We start from the raw sequence: 20,638 nt of genomic DNA, 5'->3' as shown, positions 1-20,638 counted from the left end.
TTTTCTGCTAATTTGCCTGAAACACCTTTTGTGATGGCTCCTAACCGACAGCCTGTCTTCACTACCAAACAAATCAAAGACTCGCTTTTGCAAACCACTGACGAATACTAGCTTGGGAAAATTGCAAGTTACCACTGACCACAGCAATGCACACATCACTGGGTGGAGTAAGCTGGAATACCTGCATAGAGTGGTTGCCCTGGTGTCATCTCTCTTGCAGTCACTGTAGTTGTCCTCAGAATTGTTATATGGATCATATGTAATCAAGGATATAGTGAAGTATTCAGATCACCAAAACCAGTGGTTCACAGGCAGCAGCTGTTGGGTAATTTTATACTTAAGAGGATTTAGGATCCTGGCACAATTCAGTCACGACTCTCGTTTACAACTAAGCATTAGGAGAAGCGGTGCTAATATGTATTAGTTTGTTTTCATTGTATAATTTTGTCATATTCCTTATTCTGTAACATGGGAGAGTTACATTCCACTCAGTTAAGGACCAATCCAATGAGGTAGGATTTAACAATCAGTATCAATTGAGTACATGAAATAAGATTTAATAAAACAATGATAGCACTACTGTTGTCTTAATGAGATTAGCTTATTATGGATATATAATCAGTTTGTAATGTATCCTTCAATAACTTTGTAGTTTTAACTTTTATACTACAAACTGCAGAGATTATAGAAAAATTATGAATCTTATCAATATTATTTAGCTAAACCTCCTTTTGTATTGAAACACCCAACCTGCCTTTGCTGCTACACCCCTTCGATGGAGTGTTATAGTATTTCATAATCTTCGCAACTAGTAACAACAAATGGTGGCCCCAGTGCTGTCATTTCTGACCACTATACTATATCACTGCCCACGGGAATGACCTTTGCAGCAGCTTAGCCACTGCACAGCTGATGCATCTTGACAGCCCTCATGCTGTCCCTGCTGGCTCAGAACATGGTTGGCACATCTGTTGCCTCTGCATTACAACACCACTGTACCAGTGCACCACCTCACTTGGCTGTATATATTTCTACAATAACCAAAATCAGTCAATTCTAACTCATAGTTATTGTACTATTATCTGTAACTTCTTAACTACTTTTGAGTTTTCTATTCCTGTCCACTTTTTTACTGTATGTTGGAAATTCTTTGATTCCCATATTAGAAGCTTGCATCCCTTAGCGAGAGCAACCCGTCCAAAGGATCATTTTCAAACATTAAACTACTGCTTTTGTACTTTTGAAATAATTAGCCTGCTGCTATGGAGTGAGAGTGAAATGTGTGTGGTAGACTGACAGACTGAGTGGGTAACACTTCATGAAATATGCCTTGCTCACATTCATACCATTCTGACAGTGAGGATACTGATGGGTTCCACTTCCAGGAAGCTTTGCTAGTGAGGTAAAATTCTAGAAACCCATCCAGCAATCAATCAGACAGCTGTTAATGGTCACACAGAGTCATAGAGCATAGCCAGGTTCAGTTTGGCTCTCTTGCAACCAGCTTTCAGTCTGATCAGATGTGCCCTTCCATCCCATTCACCAGCACTATGCCCTCAGTCTATTAGTGACCTTACAGGCAGAGGTCTGATGTAAACACTAGTCAGAAGTTTTAAAGCACTCTCCATTGCTGTTTTTTTTAACAGTATGCTTGATTGCCATATGTTCCTGGATCCACATCCTACAATTGACTTTTCCTTGAAAATTCTTGTACATTAATTTATTCTGTAGTGATTAGCTTAGGTAATTATTTAAATAGGTGCAGTTACACTCTTTAATGTATGTGAATGTACTGTGTTTATGTAGACTCAGTTCTTTGGGTGGTTTTCCACACATCCACTGAATATGTTTATATTATGCTTACATCTCTTGTACTAGAGAAACGCTACATAACCCATCTTTAGGTGACACACATAGATATTCAGTCCACATTGTGAACCTTTTTTAACATGTTACTACAAATTTTACTGTTTTGCTTAGAGATGTAAAGTCTTAGTAGTATATTTTCAGATTCATCTGAATATAAGGCTATTGTCCAGAAGCCTGGTTTTTCTTTCCTTTTATTGGAAAATATTTACTAAAATATTGAAAAATAAATAATAAATAATAAAAATAAAAAATAAACAAAAATATTTAATAAAAGTACATCTGGATGTCTTATCATGAGAAAGATGGAGTAAATGTAATCACATCTCTACAAAGTGTAGTAAAACTGAACAGTGCCAATCACTTAATTATAACCAACCCCAGTTGTTACACATATGATGGAACTTGTACTAAACCACTTTCACCAATAACAAATAGGTATGGAATCAAAAATAAAAACAATGGTTCTGAAATTAAAAATAAAGTATAAGTACACATTTCCTAAAACGTCATGTTTATTTACACCAATTAAGAAAAATATCCAGAATGAAAACATCTTTGAATATAACACTAGACGTATTTAGTACTCATGTTCTCAGCTCTCCCAAATGTTGTTCTTACATGTACCTTACATAGTATTAAACGCTTAACAAACAATTAAGAGCTTTGGTGTATAACACTTATCTACAATATCTCTGAATTATATACATAGGTTTGTGAAACAAAAAATATAGCTATTGTGGATGGTGTAAATGGTAACCAAGCACAATGATTTTGTTAGATTAGACATTTTTCCCATCTGACCCATTTACATGAAGATGGACTGATGAGCGAAAATATCATGAACACTGCCTGTGAGGAGAATGAATGACATGTTGTACACACATGATGCAGTAAGCAGATTACAAGTATAGCAGATCAGAGATTAAGAAGGAATTGTTCTACCAATTAGATAGGCTGTGAACATGTAAATCCAATGACATAAGTGACTTTAGCAAAGGACAGGTTACAGTGGAATTGCAGTTGGGAACTAGCAACTCAAAAGTGGTGAAGCTGGTTGGCTGGACCCAATGCTACTGTTGTGAACATCCAAAGAAAGTGGCTGAAAGGTGATAAATCCATAATCTTATGAAAAGATGTAATACATCTATACCTCATCACAAATCATGGAGATAAGAGGCTTGTCTGCTCTGTAAATCTGGAAACGTGGCAATATGAGGCATATCTAATGTCAAAAAATAATGCTGGAGAGGCCATACACATTTTAAAACACACAAATCAGTGTACATTTTTGAACATAGAGCTCCACAACATATGGTCTCTGTATGTTTCCATACTAATCCACCAAATTGTTCAATTGCAACTGCATTGCACAAGGGATCATTGATACTGGAGTGAATGTCAACTGCCAACTGTCAGGACGAGTGACATTTCTTGTTACACCAGGTGAGATGCCACATCCAGATATGCAGTCATGTAGGTGAATGGCACCAGATCGAGGGCCTGTTATGCTATGGGACAAGTCACTTGGGCTCCTTTGGGACATCTGGTAATAATTGAAGGCATCTTGACAGTTGCAGACTATGTCACTTTTATAGCAACTACATATATCCCTTCATGCCTGATGTGCTCTCCCACAATGAAGGCAGCTTTCAGCAGGTAACTGTCCATGTCACATGTACAGTACGACTACACAGTGGTCTGAGTAGCATGGTAACTAACACTGATATCTCGACGACATCATTTAGCTGATCTGAATGTGTGCAATAGAACTGGTGCAAAATACGTCCAGAACTATGAAAACAACATGTCAAGTTCATATCATGTAGAACTGTTCATGTATTGTGTTCCAAAAGTGGACAAACATGCTATTAAGTAGATTGTTATATTTGTTGTTACGTTTACAAATGCAGGTTTAATATGAACAGAACATAAATGTACACACTACTAATGACACACACAACAGATCTCTAGAGAAAACATACATTAGTAAAATAATGCCATAATCACGTTTCTCCAGTGTTGAGTTTACTAGCCTTTGTGAAGGAAGTGCCATGGATATATTTTTTATAACATTGTTTCTAAAGTGCAGTTACAAGTACTACATAATGACTATGTCTGGAATATTAAGCAGCAAGTCATCACATTTCCTTGGCCTTATACTGAATATTGCATTGTACTTATGATTACTGACGAAGGTAAGTTTTTATCACAATTCACAACCTTCTTGTCTCAAAATCGATAGGAAAAAGCAGCAGTGTTAATGACAAAAAGAGATTTGATTCATGTTTTTGGAGTATTTAGTAATACAAGTTCTTGACATCACAATCTGTAGATATGGATTTTTATATTGTCTCATTACATGTAACCACTCTATAGTACACATCATTGCACACTTTTTCCACAATTCTACCACATTTTAATGTTGTTTCACAGGAACTGCAATTTATTGTCCCCTGTTACATCCATTACTTTATAGGGCACAAACCAGGAAAACCTATTTGTGTAAACCAACACTTACTTTTAGTTTCTTTCTGATGTGAAGTAATGCATGTGCCTTGAGAGTACCCAATTTAGTGAAACTTTTGTCACAGACATCTCATTTGTGAGGTCCCCTTCCAATGTGTTCTAATGCATGTCTATTGAGATCGCCTGACATAGCAAATGATTGCCCACTAATCTCACATCTGTGAGGTTTCTTTCTAATGTGAATTAATGCATGTGTTTGAGAATGCTGGACACAAGCAAAATATTTCCCACAAATCTCACATTTGTGAGGTCGCTCTCCAATGTGAATTAATACATGGGCCTTGAGATTCCCTGCCCTAACAAAAGACTTCCCACAAATACCGCATTTGTGGGATTTCTTTCCAGTGTGAATTAATGTCTGCCTCTTGCGAGCATTCAACAAAGCAAAGGATTTGCCACAAATAATACATTTGTAAGATTTCTCCCCAGTGTGAATTAATACTTGTTTCTTGAGATAACTTGACAAAGCAAAACGTCTCCCACAAATGTCACATTTGTGAGGTTTGTGTCCAGTGTGAATTAATTTATGAGTTTTCAGATTAGATGACTGGGCAAACGATTTGTCACAAATCACACATTTGCGAGGTTTCTTTCCAGTGTGATTTAATAAGTGTGTCTTGAGATAGCCTGACCTAGCAAAAGATGTCCCACAAATCTCACATTTGTGAGGTTTCTTTCCAGTGTGAACTAATTCGTGTGTCTTGAGACTATCTGACCTACGAAAAGATTTCCCACAAATCTCACATTTGTGAGGTTTTTTCCAGTGTGAATTAACTTCTGAGTCTTGAGACTGACTGGGCAAACCAATTGTCACAAATGACACATTCGTGAGGTTTGTTTCCAGTGTGAATTAATTTGTGTCTCTTGAGATTGCTCGACCTAGCTAACCATCTCCCACAATTCTTACATTTGTGAGGTTTCTTCCCGGTGAGAATTAAAATGTGAGTCTTGAGACAACCTGCCCTAGCAAAAGAGTTCCCACAAATCTCACATTTTTGAGGTTTCTGTCCAGTGTGAATTAAGTCGTGTATCTTGAGATTGCTCGACAAAGCAAAACATCTACCACAAATCTTAAATTTGTGAGGTTTCTTTCCAGTGTTAATTAAATTGCAAGCCTTGAGATGACCTACCCTAGCAAAAGAGGTCCCACATATGTCACATTTGTGAGTTTTCTTTCCATTGCGAATTAATTTCTCTGTGTTGAGATGACCTGACTGAGAAAAGGATTCCCCACGAATCTCATATTTGTGGGGTTTCTTTCCAGTGTCAAGTAATTTCTACCACACCATTTGCCACAAATACCACATTTTTGCAGTAAGTAGATCATCCTGGGCACTGACATTAACAGCTGCAGACAAAGTTCCATAGTCACTTATTTTGTCAGCATCATTTCTCATAGATGTGTTACACACGTCTTTGGAGGACTTCTTTGAAGCTTTCCTAGTTTCCTTGTATGGAGACCAAACATTGTGTTCTGGAACAGAAACTTCTGGCAAACTATCCAAAAGGATACTGCTCTGATCCTCATCACTATAGCCATATTTTTCATGGTTGCCAGCAGTTAAGACGTGATAATTCCCACTCATTCTCAGATGTTTTCTCAAACTAAATTTACTGTCAAATATCTCACCACACCACTTACAGACATACAAAGGAGGTTGCATGCCATCAATGTGCATAAACACATGCTTGTTGAGTCGGTATTTTGATGGAAAGCCTTCTTGGCAGAAATTACAGCTATATACATGTAATGCCTTTTCCCTCGTACTACAGTCATATTGGGTAGCAACTGAACATTCTTCATCAACAGTCACATCTCCTGTATGGGTACCAAATTCGGGCTTTGACTTCTCCATATCTATCACAAATTCATCCTGGATCAGTCGATGGTGACACGTTTCTTCACATGATATGCCACACCTACCACCAGTACTCTGAGTCAATCAGATTATTTATATTTATATATATATATATATATATATATATATATATATATATATATATGACTTATGCCCTATAGTACTGGATTTATGTACATTCAAATATTGTTTATATATATATATATATATATATATATATATAAAGAAACAATATTTGAATCTACATAAATCCAGTACTATAGGGCACAAGTCATAAAAATGCATCAGAAATTATATATTTACTGTTAGCGATTTAAAATTATAATATTCCACCAGAACGAAAGAACTGATGAGGTAAAAATGCTTTAAAACTAAAATAACCAGAGGAAAAGTCAATAATGATTAATCTGAGTCACTGTCACTTTGATTTGAAATTTTTTGATCACAATTAAATTGATTGCATGTGTTACAATCTTTTTAAAATACTTTGCTACAAGGTAATAGTCTACACAAATTTATTAAATTTATCAAAAGATGTATCACTTACATGTTATAATTCAAAATTATTAAGTTCAAGGCATTTAAGATTTAAATAAGAGAAATAATTTTTAAGTGTTCCTCTTGCACTATCTTAGCTCGTTAAGTGCCTTCTCTTTGTTTTGCAGACACTTTCACCTCTGGCAATGATAAATTTATTTCACCTAGTAAAAAGATTTTAGTTTTGTTTGATTCCCAGTGATTTAAGAACTAGTGCAAGCTTCAATATTTTGATTAGGTATCTAGTATGGATGATAATTAGGTGGATAATGACTGTTCATGAACAAGAATCAATGTCACACGAATCAAGGGGAAAAAATTGCAAACTGATGAATGAATGTCAATGGTACACTTGCAGATGGTTTCAATCTAAGACTGCGTTTTTGGCAATGCAACTTATATGAAGCCTTAAACAAATGGAAATACTGTCTGAAAGTATGGAAATTGTTGTAAATTTTCCAGTACATTTGCAGTGAGCCTTTTTGAAAAGTTCTACATCTTCCCAAGATCTGGTCATCTGGCATTGCAGAAGACCATTGACTGAAGGACACACATATTAATGGCCACATCACCACCCATTAAACAGTGCAGGATGACACTTCATATTGAGTGGCCGTGATAACAGCTGATGCATTAGCTACCCCTGTACTATCTGGTCCCATTATTCCACCTGCAGTTAAATCCTTTCCCACAGATCAGAATTGTGATGTTTTTCAGGTGCCCAGTATATGGAACATGTTGGAAATAACAGATTACAGATACTGAAGGCGTGCTCCAGTGTTTTCTTTTGTTCTGACTGTAACTTTTCACTTATTTGCAATGTATTGGGTATATAGTTTTGTATCGCATGGCTCTGGTAAATTTCGAGTGTTTATAAATTTGTAATTGGGATCACACGAGTTTTGAACGTAACTGAGATCATGGTGTGTGTCAGATTCTAGAAGTAGACAACTGAATCACTAAATCTCCTTACAACCGCCTTTCTATATATGTTATTTTCATCTTCGCCACTACCACTACTACTACTACTATCTTTTTCGTAACTACTACTGCCACTTTCCATCTTTCTTTTCACTCCCTTCCTCGATACTTCCAGCGTGTTTTTCACCTTTAGTCCACAGACGCTTGAGTCAGTCACGACCTAGGACACACCTATAAATATGTCTTGCCCCGCGAAATCCAGCTTTTGTCCCTCTTCCGGCCAGCAGGTAAACGGTTGCGCGCTCGGTCCTACAGGCGGCCACAATGGGACGGACCGGTTCCGGCGGCGGGCTCTTTGTGGCCCACGCGAACGCGCAGTCGCTAACGGCTCACTTCGACGAGTACTGTGACCTGTTCTGCCAATCGCTGTTCCACATTATCCTCGTCTCTGAAACTTGGTTGAAACCAAACATTTCTTCCGACGCTATCCGAATCGCTGGTTACTCTCTCCTGAGGGCAGATCGTGAAACACGACACGGGGGTGGTGTGGGTGCCTATGTTCGCACTGATCTGACACCTTCTGTGCTATGCACATCGGATGCAAAGGGCGAAGGAGAAGCAGAGTTCTTGTTTTTCGAAATAAATACATCAAATCAGAAACTGCTAATTGGAGTAATCTATAAACCTCCAAACGTCGGTGCCATGTCCTCCTTTCAGTCTGCCCTGTCCTCACTCGTGACACAGTATGAACACATAATCATTATGGGCGACACAAACATCGACTTACAGTTAAAATCTCCCTCTGCCGAAAAACTAAGGCGACTGTTCCACTCCAATGATATGAGTTTAACACCGCTGGACCCAACTCATCACACGCCACACAGCCACACAATTGTAGATATAATAGCAACAAAGCGACCAGATAAAATAATCCGTGCCAATCAGACATCCGCTCCGGGACTCTGCTCATGACGTGATATTCTTAAATTACTCAATGCATACTACCAAAGAAAAATCTCACCTGATAACCTACAGAAACTTAAAAAATGTTAATTATGACGCTCTTCAAAAGGATTGCTCAGACATCCCTTGGCATGATATAAGCAATGAACCGACTTTAGCCCAAAAAATTCGGCAATTATGTCGCAAAATTATTGCACTGTATGATAAACATGCTCCTCAACGCACTGTTAAGGTAAAGAGAGCTCCCGCTCCGTGGCTCACCACTGCATTACGCCAGTTAACGAATAAACGTGGTGCTGCACACAGGGCCTTCAAGCGTAACCCAACTCCTGAGGCGTACGAAGCTTATAGGAAACTCCGAAACAGAACCAAGCAAAGCGTGAGGAATTCCAAAATCAGACATGCACGCTCTGTCGTATGTGGCATATCGAAACCTGCTGCACTGTGGAAAAAGCTGCGCAGTTTGGGTATAGGGAAGCGAAGATCTGACGCTGTTTATCAAGCGTCTGCAGAAGAATTAAACGATTTCTTCTTAACAGCTGCAAACTGCCACGCAGCTACAAATTACCAGCCCCAAGATATCAATCGCTCGAGAGATAAGTTTTTCCTAAAACATGTCACTACCGGCACCGTACACAAGGCAATTATGAGAATCTCTTCCGAGGCAGTAGGAAATGATGGAGTGAGCATTGGTATGATTAAGAAGGACGTAGACACTATTATTCTAGTTATCACAGACATCTTCAACCTGTCTCTTGTCAGTAGTATATATCCTACTGAGTGGAAGCAAAGTTTAATCCAGCCTATACCCAAGACTGATAGCCTTAAGTCGCCAGGTGACTACAGGCCGATCAGCATACTACCTGCAATTTCTAAAGCCCTGGAGTACATCGTCCATGAACAACTGACGGATTACCTCAAAACTCATAACATCCATGACGAATATCAGTCATCCTTTCGAAAGCACCATAGTACAGCAACCGCATTAATCAAAGTAACTGATGACATTAAACATGCTATGGAGAGACGTGAAGCTACTATCCTAACACTGCTTGACTTTAGCAAGGCTTTTGACACAGTTGACTTCGATATATTACTAATTAAAATGAAACAGCTGAATTTCTCAAACAGCGCAATACAATGGTTCGACAGCTACCTCAAAAACAGAAGTCAACAAGTCATTTGTGGGTCGGAAAAGTCATCATGGAAAAGCGTGCGCTCTGGAGTTCCCGAAGGCTCCGTCCTTGGTCCACTACTCCTCTCACTGTACATTAATGATATTTCTTCAGTGATTCACTCCTGCAACTACCATCTTTATGCCGACGATATCCAACTGTACATAAGTGCAAGCCCCAAAAACATTGCTGGCGCAGTAGCGAGTATGAACGCAGATCTTTGCTCTGTTTCTCGATGGGCACAGAACCTAGGTCTGAAACTAAACCCCAAGAAATCCCAGGTCATACTTATATCTCATCCAATGTTAATCAGCCGGTACTTTCGCGAAAGAGTCCCTAAAATACTCCCCAATGGTACCCAACTACCATACCAAAAAACAGTAAAAGACCTTGGAATTTTCTTGGATGAACACCTAAACTGGGAAGAACAAACAGTCACAGCTTGCCGGAAATCGCTCTCCTCCCTACATGCAATTCAAAAATTTAGAAAAATATTTCCAATCCATGTTAAACAAAAATTAGTCCAAACACTAGTCTTGCCTAATCTTTACTACTGCGATGTACTTCAACACGGCACAAATAATGAAAATTCTAGATACCTCTAGCTAGTGATGAATGCCTGCGTTAGATACGTGTGCAATATTCGGTTGTATGATCATATCAGTCCTTCATACTTCCAGCTAGGTTGGATACGCCCACATATGGCACGCGATCTCCACACTATGTGCTTATTTCATCGATTTCTTAGCCACTGGTATCCCCAATACTTATCTTCTCACATTAAACACCTATCATCATTCCACAATCGCAACACCAGATCGGATACGTCTATCATCTTGGCTGTACCTTTACATAACACAAAATCTTTCTCCGTGTCGTTCTCCGTCTCAGCCATACGACTATGGAACGCGCTCCCCTGTGATCTGCGTCTTATCCAGAACTACTCAACATTCAAGAGGGAACTCAAAACTTACATATTAGGGACGGTATAGCCACCATTCTTGTGCCCATCCCATCTCTTTCTTTCTCCTCTCCATCACAGCTTCGAATTTTACCGTTCTATTTCTCTTCCTCTAACCTATCTACCTCTTATATATCTCTTTCACCCCATTCTATCGTCTTATGTCTCTGCTCGATGAGAATAACTCACAAGCTGCAAGAACATAACGAGAAAATTCCCAACTAACAATGGGACTGACATTCAGAAAAGAAAACTATGTTTACTTTCATATATATAGTCATTATTATTATTATTACTATTACTATTACTATTGCTATTATTATTATTATTATTATTATTGATTGTTATAATTATTTTTTATTGTTATAATTACATTGTACTAATGTTATAATATCTATTTTTTTCTTTAACATCAATACTGCATAATAGGCTCTATGTCCTTAATGTTATGTAGAAACTGTAACTAGTTCAATCTGAGTATGCCTGGTTAGGTGTAAGAGAGGGCCTAACTGCATATTAATAATGAAGAAAGAAATCGAAAACATTATGCAAGTAAGGTTTCAAACAAATACCTTTCTGTTTCTCAAAGTACTAGAAATGAAACTTACAATTAAAATTTTATGCTATGCCAGTCAACCGTAAACAAACCAGAATAATGAAGAGAATTTGTGGAAAAGTTCAACAATAAATAAATTTTTATGTTACTTATTTATTAATAGTCTTAGAGACATCCATGTAAGCATTGTGTAGGTAATGGGTACTTGTGGCAAATCCTTAATCTTTACTGCACAACAATTTTTGTTGCAGGCACATTCATACACTATTCATGCAGTGTCAATGGAAGTGCTCATATATTTTATCGACACACATACTACACCCTGGACAATAACACTGCTAATGGTTTAGACTACATATGTTATAAACGTTGCACTACAGCTGTTACCTCTACTTTACTCCTACGTTGTCTCGATTCTCAAACCAAAGAGCTGTCATTATGAAAAAAACCCTTTCTTACATTGTATCTATCTACTCTGGTACCTCTCTATCCAACACCTATTAAGGTCGGGGGATTAATAGGACATTGCCATCTTTACTTGGTCTTTCGGCCGAAGCTGGTTGCGAAGTCCCACTGCATATATATAAGCTGGTATTGCAATGGGGTCACCACTCCTGAAGACTATCAACCCCCCTCAATAATCAATATACGTTGAAGTACGGTTCTTTAAGTCTCAGAACTCATGGGTGATGATGTTTGGTTTGTGGGGCACTCAACTGCATGGTTTTCAGCACCTGTACAAAGTCCTACTTTTTTACACATTCTATTTTTTACGCAGTCAAAGGTAGCCACTGTCACAGATGATGATGATGATGATATTGAAGAAATGATGAGGACAATGCAAATAGCCAGTCACTGGCCAGAGAAAGTCCCCAAAGTGGCCAGGAATCAATCCCAGGACCCCATGATCTAGAAGCAGCAGTGCCAGCTAATAGACCATGACTGCGGACAGTACTCATTGAGAATAAAAAGTCTGTTCAGGCTGGTTTGAATGGTTAGAGAGACGTGGCACACACTACATATTGTAAAAGACACTGGCAGCAACCATAGTTATTACATTGTAATAACAATAAACACACACTGTTGATAAAACACCTGCTGCATAGCAATCATAGAACGAGTGTGGTATCTCTGCAAGACATCATAGCTACTTTATTATGACTATACTGAGGACAAATTTGTCTGAAAAGCACCCTCTTTTCATGACAAGGACTCGATCTGAGGCGTTTCGAGTGATTATAATTACACTGACAGTGTTCTGGGTGCTACAGTGTGGGCTCTATACTTTGCAGGATTCTCTAACATTGTAGGGTGTTCATTAACTGGTGTCCTCACCAAGTACACTGAAAAATAATTTTTCAATTTCCGCCACCAGGTGAAAATATGGCGCTGTAAGCAGTGAGAATGAGGTATCAGTGCAGGAAAAAGAGGAGAAACGATTAGACCAATGATAATGGTTGTTCTGATATGTTTATTAGGATATGATCAGAAGTGAAATGTTCAAAATGGTCCACTGAATCTACAACATGCTGATCCATGACATGACATGACATGGTTAACAGTTCCCAACAGCAAATCCAGTTTAATAAGTTTGATTGTCATCATATGATATAATGGTTGTTCTGATATGTTTATTAGGATATGATCAGAAGTGAAATGTTCAAAATGGTCCACTGAATCTACAACATGCTGATCCATGACATGACATGACATGGTTAACAGTTCCCAACAGCAAATCCAGTTTAATGTCATCATATGATATCCTTCTCATCAGGGGTATCTAAATACATCCCCAAAAAATCTTTCACATATTCCAACATCCACATGTCGCATCAATGTAGGTCAGGGGATCTCGAAGGCCACATATCCTTAAACTACATAGATATAACGTGGATGATACCGAAGGTGTCATGAAACGAATCGTTCACTCAACAACTGACATATCGTGCCACCCCATCTCACATCAAAATAATGTCACAGTCACTATTATGTTCTAGAAATGATGGAATCTCGTTGCATAACAAGGTCTTTATAAGGTTCAGATGTGGCTTGTGAAATCACACCACACTGTTACGTAAGCTCAGTGGAGTGGATGTTCCTGCACAAGATTTGGGAGGACAATCTAATATGTGACAGTTCTATGTATTCACAGCCCCATGCAAAGTAAAATATGCCTTGCCCACCCAAAGAATATTCCCCAGCAAAAGGTCACTCATTTCCATGCATGCGAAAAATGAAAGCAAAGTTGAGGCGTTGTATCCTATCATAGGGTTTCTTTAGTCATGGGCTTTCTTTAGCAACACTTTCTGAACCTTACAGAGATACTAGTCTAAAATGTGCCACAAAACGTTTTGAACTGTTGATTGGGGTGAGGCACAGGCAGAGTGTGAGTGTCAGTTTGAGTGTGAGCACTCTAACACTTACTGTGGAATTTGAGCCATCTGCTGCATGGTCGGTTGTACTAAAAGCAACTAGAGCAACCACTATGAGTGTGTGCTGCACCACTCAATTCACCTATTTCTTTAAATTTCTTGATTGTATTTTTCAACACATTTATTTCAATAATATTCCTCCAATGCAGTGCCGCTGGTCTGATAAAACAAATGTACCACTAGTGCATAGTGTTTCTTGTCAATAGCCACTTCATTGCACATGGAAGGCTTAAACCTTAACTAGGGGGTATACTTTGGCAAGAGAAATATCCCAGATTTCCGAATTAGAAATGCGCTTTCTAGGCTGAAAAACTTTTTACTGGATGGAAGTACATTCTTCCATGTGAAAAGATGATATTATTTCTCTAGGAGCTGTAAAGCTTATCAATCCCTTGAATGGTTATGGATATATAAACCTGCTCATAACTTCCTGGCACTTTATGAATCTCAACCTAGCAAAAATCAAAGCATTTTTGAAAGATCTTTGATGCATGGAAACAGGTACACTCCATATTTTTGTATCAAGTAAGTATAAACACAAATTCCATCAATTACATTACGCTAGCTTCCAAAGCACTGAAATCATGATTGTGGCGTGCTTTTGCCAGCCAAGCATTGCTCTTGTCACATGATCTCGCCAAAGATGGCATAAATATTCAGAGCATAGGCAATGATGTAGTCAGCCAATGACAACATGAATGTTAAGATGTGCAAACACACAAACTGAAGAAGTTAATGATTTAAATTAATATACACCAGTACAAGTACAAGAAAAACTTAGTGTTGATATATAACATTGACTTTTCAAAAGTTTTTGCTGTTTTTTTTCGAGGTGTGGTTAGGCAGGACCCTAAGAGCACCAGCTTCAATTTTAGCAGCATTATATTCCTGACAAGCACGATTATAAATGTCATTGATGTGCACTGGACACTTCGTGGGTTACATGGCTGTTCACATTTTCTGTACACCACTGGCGATTCGCACAGTAATGCTTGTTACATGTGAAATCGCTCAAGGACTTACTTCAGTCTTGTTTTTGAAAAGGCAACTATACTTTTTACCAGCATTAATGCATAATCTGTAATCAATGAAAGAACTATAATAATTATGAGAGACTAAACTCAAAACTTGGTCATTTTCTGTGTGTATTATCTTTTCAAGATATATGAAATCCAAGTGTGCCACCAAAACTTAAAATTATGGCATAAATTTCTGATCTTTTGGGACCAAATTTTTCAATGTTGCTGGTCCTAAGCGTTAAGTCTTGAATGAGAATATAATGCTCCATGATTTAAGGAATTCATCACACAGTCTGACACACATCATCATCTTACATTTACGTTGAAAGGAACACTTCTGAAACCAACATTCGTGATATTTCACCATGTCCTGTCAGAAATGTAAGCAGCTGTGACGTCACTAATCAAAATCAGCCCAGGAATGAGACATACTGAAAGCAGGTCGTTATTAGAAAATATTGCAGAATTTTTAACATCGATGTCGGCAGACGCCTGTGTATGCACTCGTTTTGTTGTTTTGAATGGCGCATTTTCTTTGCAACAAAAGATTTCTTTTGGTGATATTCCCTCGTTTTTGTTCTATTGCTGCAGTATTACTCTGCAATGGCCGGATAATGTAATTTCTTTATTAGTGTATCAGGTCTTAGCAATCAGAATTACAAAAATTTAACTGAAAAATAAAATAATAAATTACTGGAATTCTGAAACATCCCTAATCCGGATCTGAGCAGATCAGAGTCCTTTTTGTGTGGCTATATTAAAGACAACGCCAGCCTGGTTGGCCGTGCGGTGCAGCGCACGGCTTTCTGGGCGGGAAGGAGCACCTGCTCTCCAGCACAAATCCGCCAGGCGGATTTGTGTCGAGGTCTGGTGATCCGGACAGTCTGTGGATGGTTCTTAGGCGGTTTTCCATCTGCCTTGATGAATACAAGCTGGTTCCCCCTATTCCGCCACAGTTACACTATGTCGGCGACTGCTGTGCAAACAAGCTCTGCACGTATGCGTACACCACCATTACTCTACCACGAAAACGTAGGGGTTACACTCGTCTGGTGCGAGACCTTCCCTGGGGGGTCCACTGGGGGTCGCTGTAGTTTGTAACTAATTTACAATTTTTTTCATACAGCTTACTAATGGTCATCTTGTATCTTTGCTAAGTGACAGACTGGGCACTGGACTAAGTGCTCCATATCCATCACTGCTACCTGTGTTTTCACTGAGCAATTCAATTACAAATGTTGGTGTGGCTTTCTGCCCTAGTTGAGAGTGAGGTTAATATTTCCTTTGTCATAATTCATAGGAAGTTGAAATCACTGTGAATGTTCATCATCCTTCCCCCACAGTATCTCCCTGATATCCTTTACTCTCTGATTATTTCATGGAAACAATTTGTGATAAAGAGAAAAATTAAGGGACCTCCCATTGAAGCTTTCCGCATTTGGTGAGGTTTGTTTACTGGAGAGTATATGTCATCCGTGTACACACACACACACACACACACACACACCCTTTAGAACCTTTTACTCTAAATATCTAATTAAGTGTACAATTCCTGCCTGGTTTCATGATATTACACTACATTACATTACATTAATACTCGTTCCACAGGTCATGAATATGACATTTTGTCATGTGGAGCTTGTGAGTTTAACTTTAGGTTTCTTTACACAACGAATATTTTCTATTTTACAATCACTATTTTATAATTAAAAATTCATCTGCTGAGTAGAAAAGTCATCATTCATAAATTCTTTTGATTTATTTTTAGACGCGGGTTGACTATTGGTCAGACTGTTAATGCTACCTGGTAAATGGCCAAACAATTTTGTGGGAGCACAATACATCTCTTCCTGTGCCCAAGTCAGATTTAGCCCACTGCACTTTTCTGTTGTCTTTGAACTATGATTCATCATTAGTAACAAATTCCGTAAGTTAATGTACATATTGCAAATGTACTGGTGATACCTCCAGTTTCTTAGGTATCTGCAAGGTGATCTTGGGTGCTCTCCACCTATTATTCTGATTATGCAATTTTGTGCAATACATACTTTTTCTCTTAACGATGAGTTAATTTACCGATATGTTTGTCACCAAAATTTGCAACAACCCTTAAAGCATCAGATGCTGGACTGACATGTTTCATCAGCTCATTGATGCGTTTCTTCAAATTAATATTTCAGCAATGCTCACACCCAGAAAATTCGAATATTCTGCTTAGCAACAGATTTCTGTTCCATATCTATATTTATCAATGGTATTATGCCATTTACTGCACAGAACAGTATATACTGTTTTCTCAAAATTTGTTGTGAGAGTATATGCAGACAACCACTTCACTTTGTGAATGACATAATTCACAATTTCCTCAGCTATTTATTGTTTGGGTGTGATTACTGCATCATTAGGAAAAGAACTAGTTTTGCATCTTCATGAATGTAGAGTGCCAAGTCATCAAGATATATAAAGAAAAATTTGGGGAACAAACGAACACTGTGGGACATTGTTCTTGATACCTCCCCAGTCAGAGGACCGCTGACTATACTGTTACTGTTAATTTCTACCTTCTGGATTCTTCCACTTAAATACGAATTAAACAGTTAGTGCATGTCATACTCACAACAGGCTTCCAGTTTTCTGCTGGAAGTGCTATAAGTTACATGCGAGCTTGTACTTTGAATGAATTTATTATTTTCCTAATTTCGGTTGAGGTGGGTAGACTTTCATTTCTATCAAATTGCATAGGTACTGCTTCTTCCATGTACAACCAATTATTTCCTAATAAACAGCTGGATCCTATTTTCTTTACACCATTTACAAAATGATTATTGAAGGGACTTCTGGTTTTTGTTAAACTTTCCATTGAGTTTGATAGAAATACAGTCTTCCTGTGATTTCGACTCTCCTGTTTCCTTTCTAGCATTATCCCAAACTGTTTTATTATCAGAGGTGCGAATCTGAGACATTAAGCACACAATTCTTGACTTTTTAATACCTTTTCTTAATACAGTGCAACAGTTTTTTAAATGATTCGCTTTTACTGGATAATTACCCTCCTGGCTGTAAAATAAATTTCCATTTTCTGTATACAACATATTCTTATTCACAACTTTTTAGATTGTTTCTTACGATTAGGTTTTGTTGTTTCCTTAGGGAAATTATTTTCGAATTGAATTTGAAACTGGCATCAGGTTCCCTGTAGATCTCATCCCATTCTATTGCTAGATTTGCAATAGTTAAATTGAATGTGCTATTTTGGATGACTGTTTTGCATTATTTGCATGGAACTACGTGATGTAGTATAATTAGCTCTGCATCATGATCAGACAGACCATTCTCAAAAGAAAAAGTATTTATTTGATTAAATTTGTATTCAGTTTATCACATATCTCTCTGAGTGCTGCCTTCCTGTAATACCTATGAAGCAAAATCACTAATTTATCTCAAATTGAAAGAACCAAGTAATTACTTAAGGTCGTTCTTTGTATCACATTCTTTCAGAAAACCTACACTGAAAACCACACACACAATAATATGCTTCTCTCTTACTACCAGATGGCAGAATATAAGTATTTCTGAAATCGTTGGAAATTACTGAATGGGGACCTACACACAGCTATATTTATAAAAATGCCATTTAATTTATTCTCACAGGCAGATGCGTCTGCATGTTGCTCTAAGCAACTTTTTTTTTTTACTTTTCTAAATTTTCCATAGATCTGGATGACAGGCAGTAAGTGTTTCCTTTGCCGTACAGAACTTTCAACCCATCATTCCTTTTTGAAGCTTGTCACACGTTGTTTATTACACTATTTTGTTTGAGCCACATCAGATCAAAATAAATAATACAGAAACGATTATTTCTTTTCCTGATGCTTTGAATTTACCTTAGAGGAGCACTATTTACTACAGTATTGGATCCTCCAATGGGATGCATCTTTCATCACTGCATTTGCTGTACGTGTATGCTAAAAAAATTCTTCCTCTTGATAGGTCGCCCCTGTGAAAGGTATTTTACAATTTAAAACTAAACCTACATTTTGCCTTGTAGGATTCTCGCTACGGCCTGAAATTTCAATACACTACAATGAAGAACATCTTTCTGGAGATCGTCCAATTCCGTTTCCTGGACACAGTTTTCCATAGACTGCACTTCTGCAAATATTCTCAGTAAACACCAGATAACTACACTCCTGGAAATTGAAATAAGAACACCGTGAATTCATTGTCCCAGGAAGGGGAAACTATTGACACATTCCTGGGGTCAGATACATCACATGATCACACTGACAGAACCACAGGCACATAGACACAGGCAACAGAGCATGCACAATGTCGGCACTAGTACAGTGTATATCCACCTTTCGCAGCAATGCGCAGAGGTGTACGGCCAGTGTAGGAGATCGCTCCCCACACCATGATGCAGGGTGTTGGCTCTGTGTGCCTCGGTCGTATGCAGTCCTGATTGTGGCGCTCACCTGCACGGCGCCAAACACGCATACGACCATCATTGGCACCAAGGCAGAAGCGGCTGAAAACGACACGTCTCCATTCGTCCCTCCATTCACGCCTGTCGCGACGCCACTGGAGGCGGGCTGCACGATGTTGGGGCGTGAGCGGAAGACGGCCTAACGGTGTGTGGGACCGTAGCCCAGCTTCATGGAGACGGTTGCGAATGGTCCTCGCCGATACCCCAGGAGCAACAGTGTCCCTAATTTGCTGGGAAGTGGCGGTGCGGTCCCCTACGGCACTGCGTGGGATACTATGGTCTTGGCGTGCATCCGTGGGTCGCTGCGATCCGGTCCCAGGTCGACGGGCACGTGCACCTTCCGCCGACCACTGGCGACAACATCGATGTACTGTGGAGACCTCACGCCCCACGTGTTGAGCAATTCGGCGGTACGTCCACCCGCCTCCCGCATGCCCATTATACGCCCTCGCTCAAAGTCCGTCAACTGCACATTCACGTCCACGCTGTCGCGGCATGCTACCAGTGTTAAAGACTGCGATGGAGCTCCGTATGCCACGGCAAACTGGCTGACACTAACGGAGGCGGTGCACAAATGCTGCGCAGCTAGCGCCATTCGACGGCCAACACCGCGGTTGCTGGTGTGTCCGCTGTGCTGTGCGTGTGATCATTGCTTGTACAGCCCTCTCGCTGTGTCCAGAGCAAGTATGGTGGGTCAGACACAGCGGTGTCCATGTGTTCTTTTTTCCATATCCAGGAGTGTATGTTGTTGAACGTTGGAGAGCTGATAAGATTTCCTCTCTTTCCACTTTGTCTTTAAGGTCACAAAGAAATTTGTTTACCATGTATATAATACTTTCTGCTGGCTCTGTGTGTTTTGGAACCCAGTCATCTTAACTCAGAAATAAAAACTGCTATACTAATAAATGAAAATCTCTGTTCTGTTATCAAATATATGCTTCTGTCCAGTGTGCACACTGACAGTGACTGTCAAAAAATCTGCAAAGCCATGTCAACAGCAGCATGAATTAAGCAAAGCATTACCATATGATCTTGTCTGTCTGGTACCCACTGCTTATTATGCTATTCGGAAGGCACCTGTGGTGGAAATGACACTGCTGCGAAGGTATGAGCTTAGAGACATGCACCAAGTCAAATTGGCCAAAGAGTGCTTGTTGGCATTCAAAAAATGGAGGGAAGATGAAGGCTGTGAAAACTGGCATAACCCTCTCAACCACCACTTGTCGCTCTATGATATAGAGCAGCACAAACTTTATGCAAGGAAGCAATCTTGTTGCCTTTCACAAGTTACGTATGACAAGTTTTTGAAAGCCCAGTGCCTGTCTTGGACAAGT

At 39.0% G+C, this 20,638-nt stretch overlaps 1 protein-coding gene across 1 annotated transcript in view; it reads right to left on the bottom strand.

Annotated features, from left to right (window-relative positions):
• Positions 1–5,672: 5,672 nt before the first annotated feature.
• The window catches only part of LOC126302894 (zinc finger protein 708-like), a 161,546-nt gene continuing 146,580 nt past the window's right edge, over positions 5,673–20,638 (bottom strand). The window contains exon 4 of the mRNA XM_049991749.1: positions 5,673–6,253. Within this exon, the coding sequence (XP_049847706.1) occupies positions 5,673–6,253 (581 nt within the window). The remainder of the gene's footprint in view (positions 6,254–20,638) is intronic.

The sequence above is a fragment of the Schistocerca gregaria genome, unplaced genomic scaffold, assembly GCF_023897955.1.
Source record: "Schistocerca gregaria isolate iqSchGreg1 unplaced genomic scaffold, iqSchGreg1.2 ptg000180l, whole genome shotgun sequence".
NCBI lineage: Eukaryota > Metazoa > Arthropoda > Insecta > Orthoptera > Acrididae > Schistocerca > Schistocerca gregaria.
Note: the sequence above shows the minus strand (reverse complement) of the source record. Positions and strands in the feature narration are given on the sequence as shown.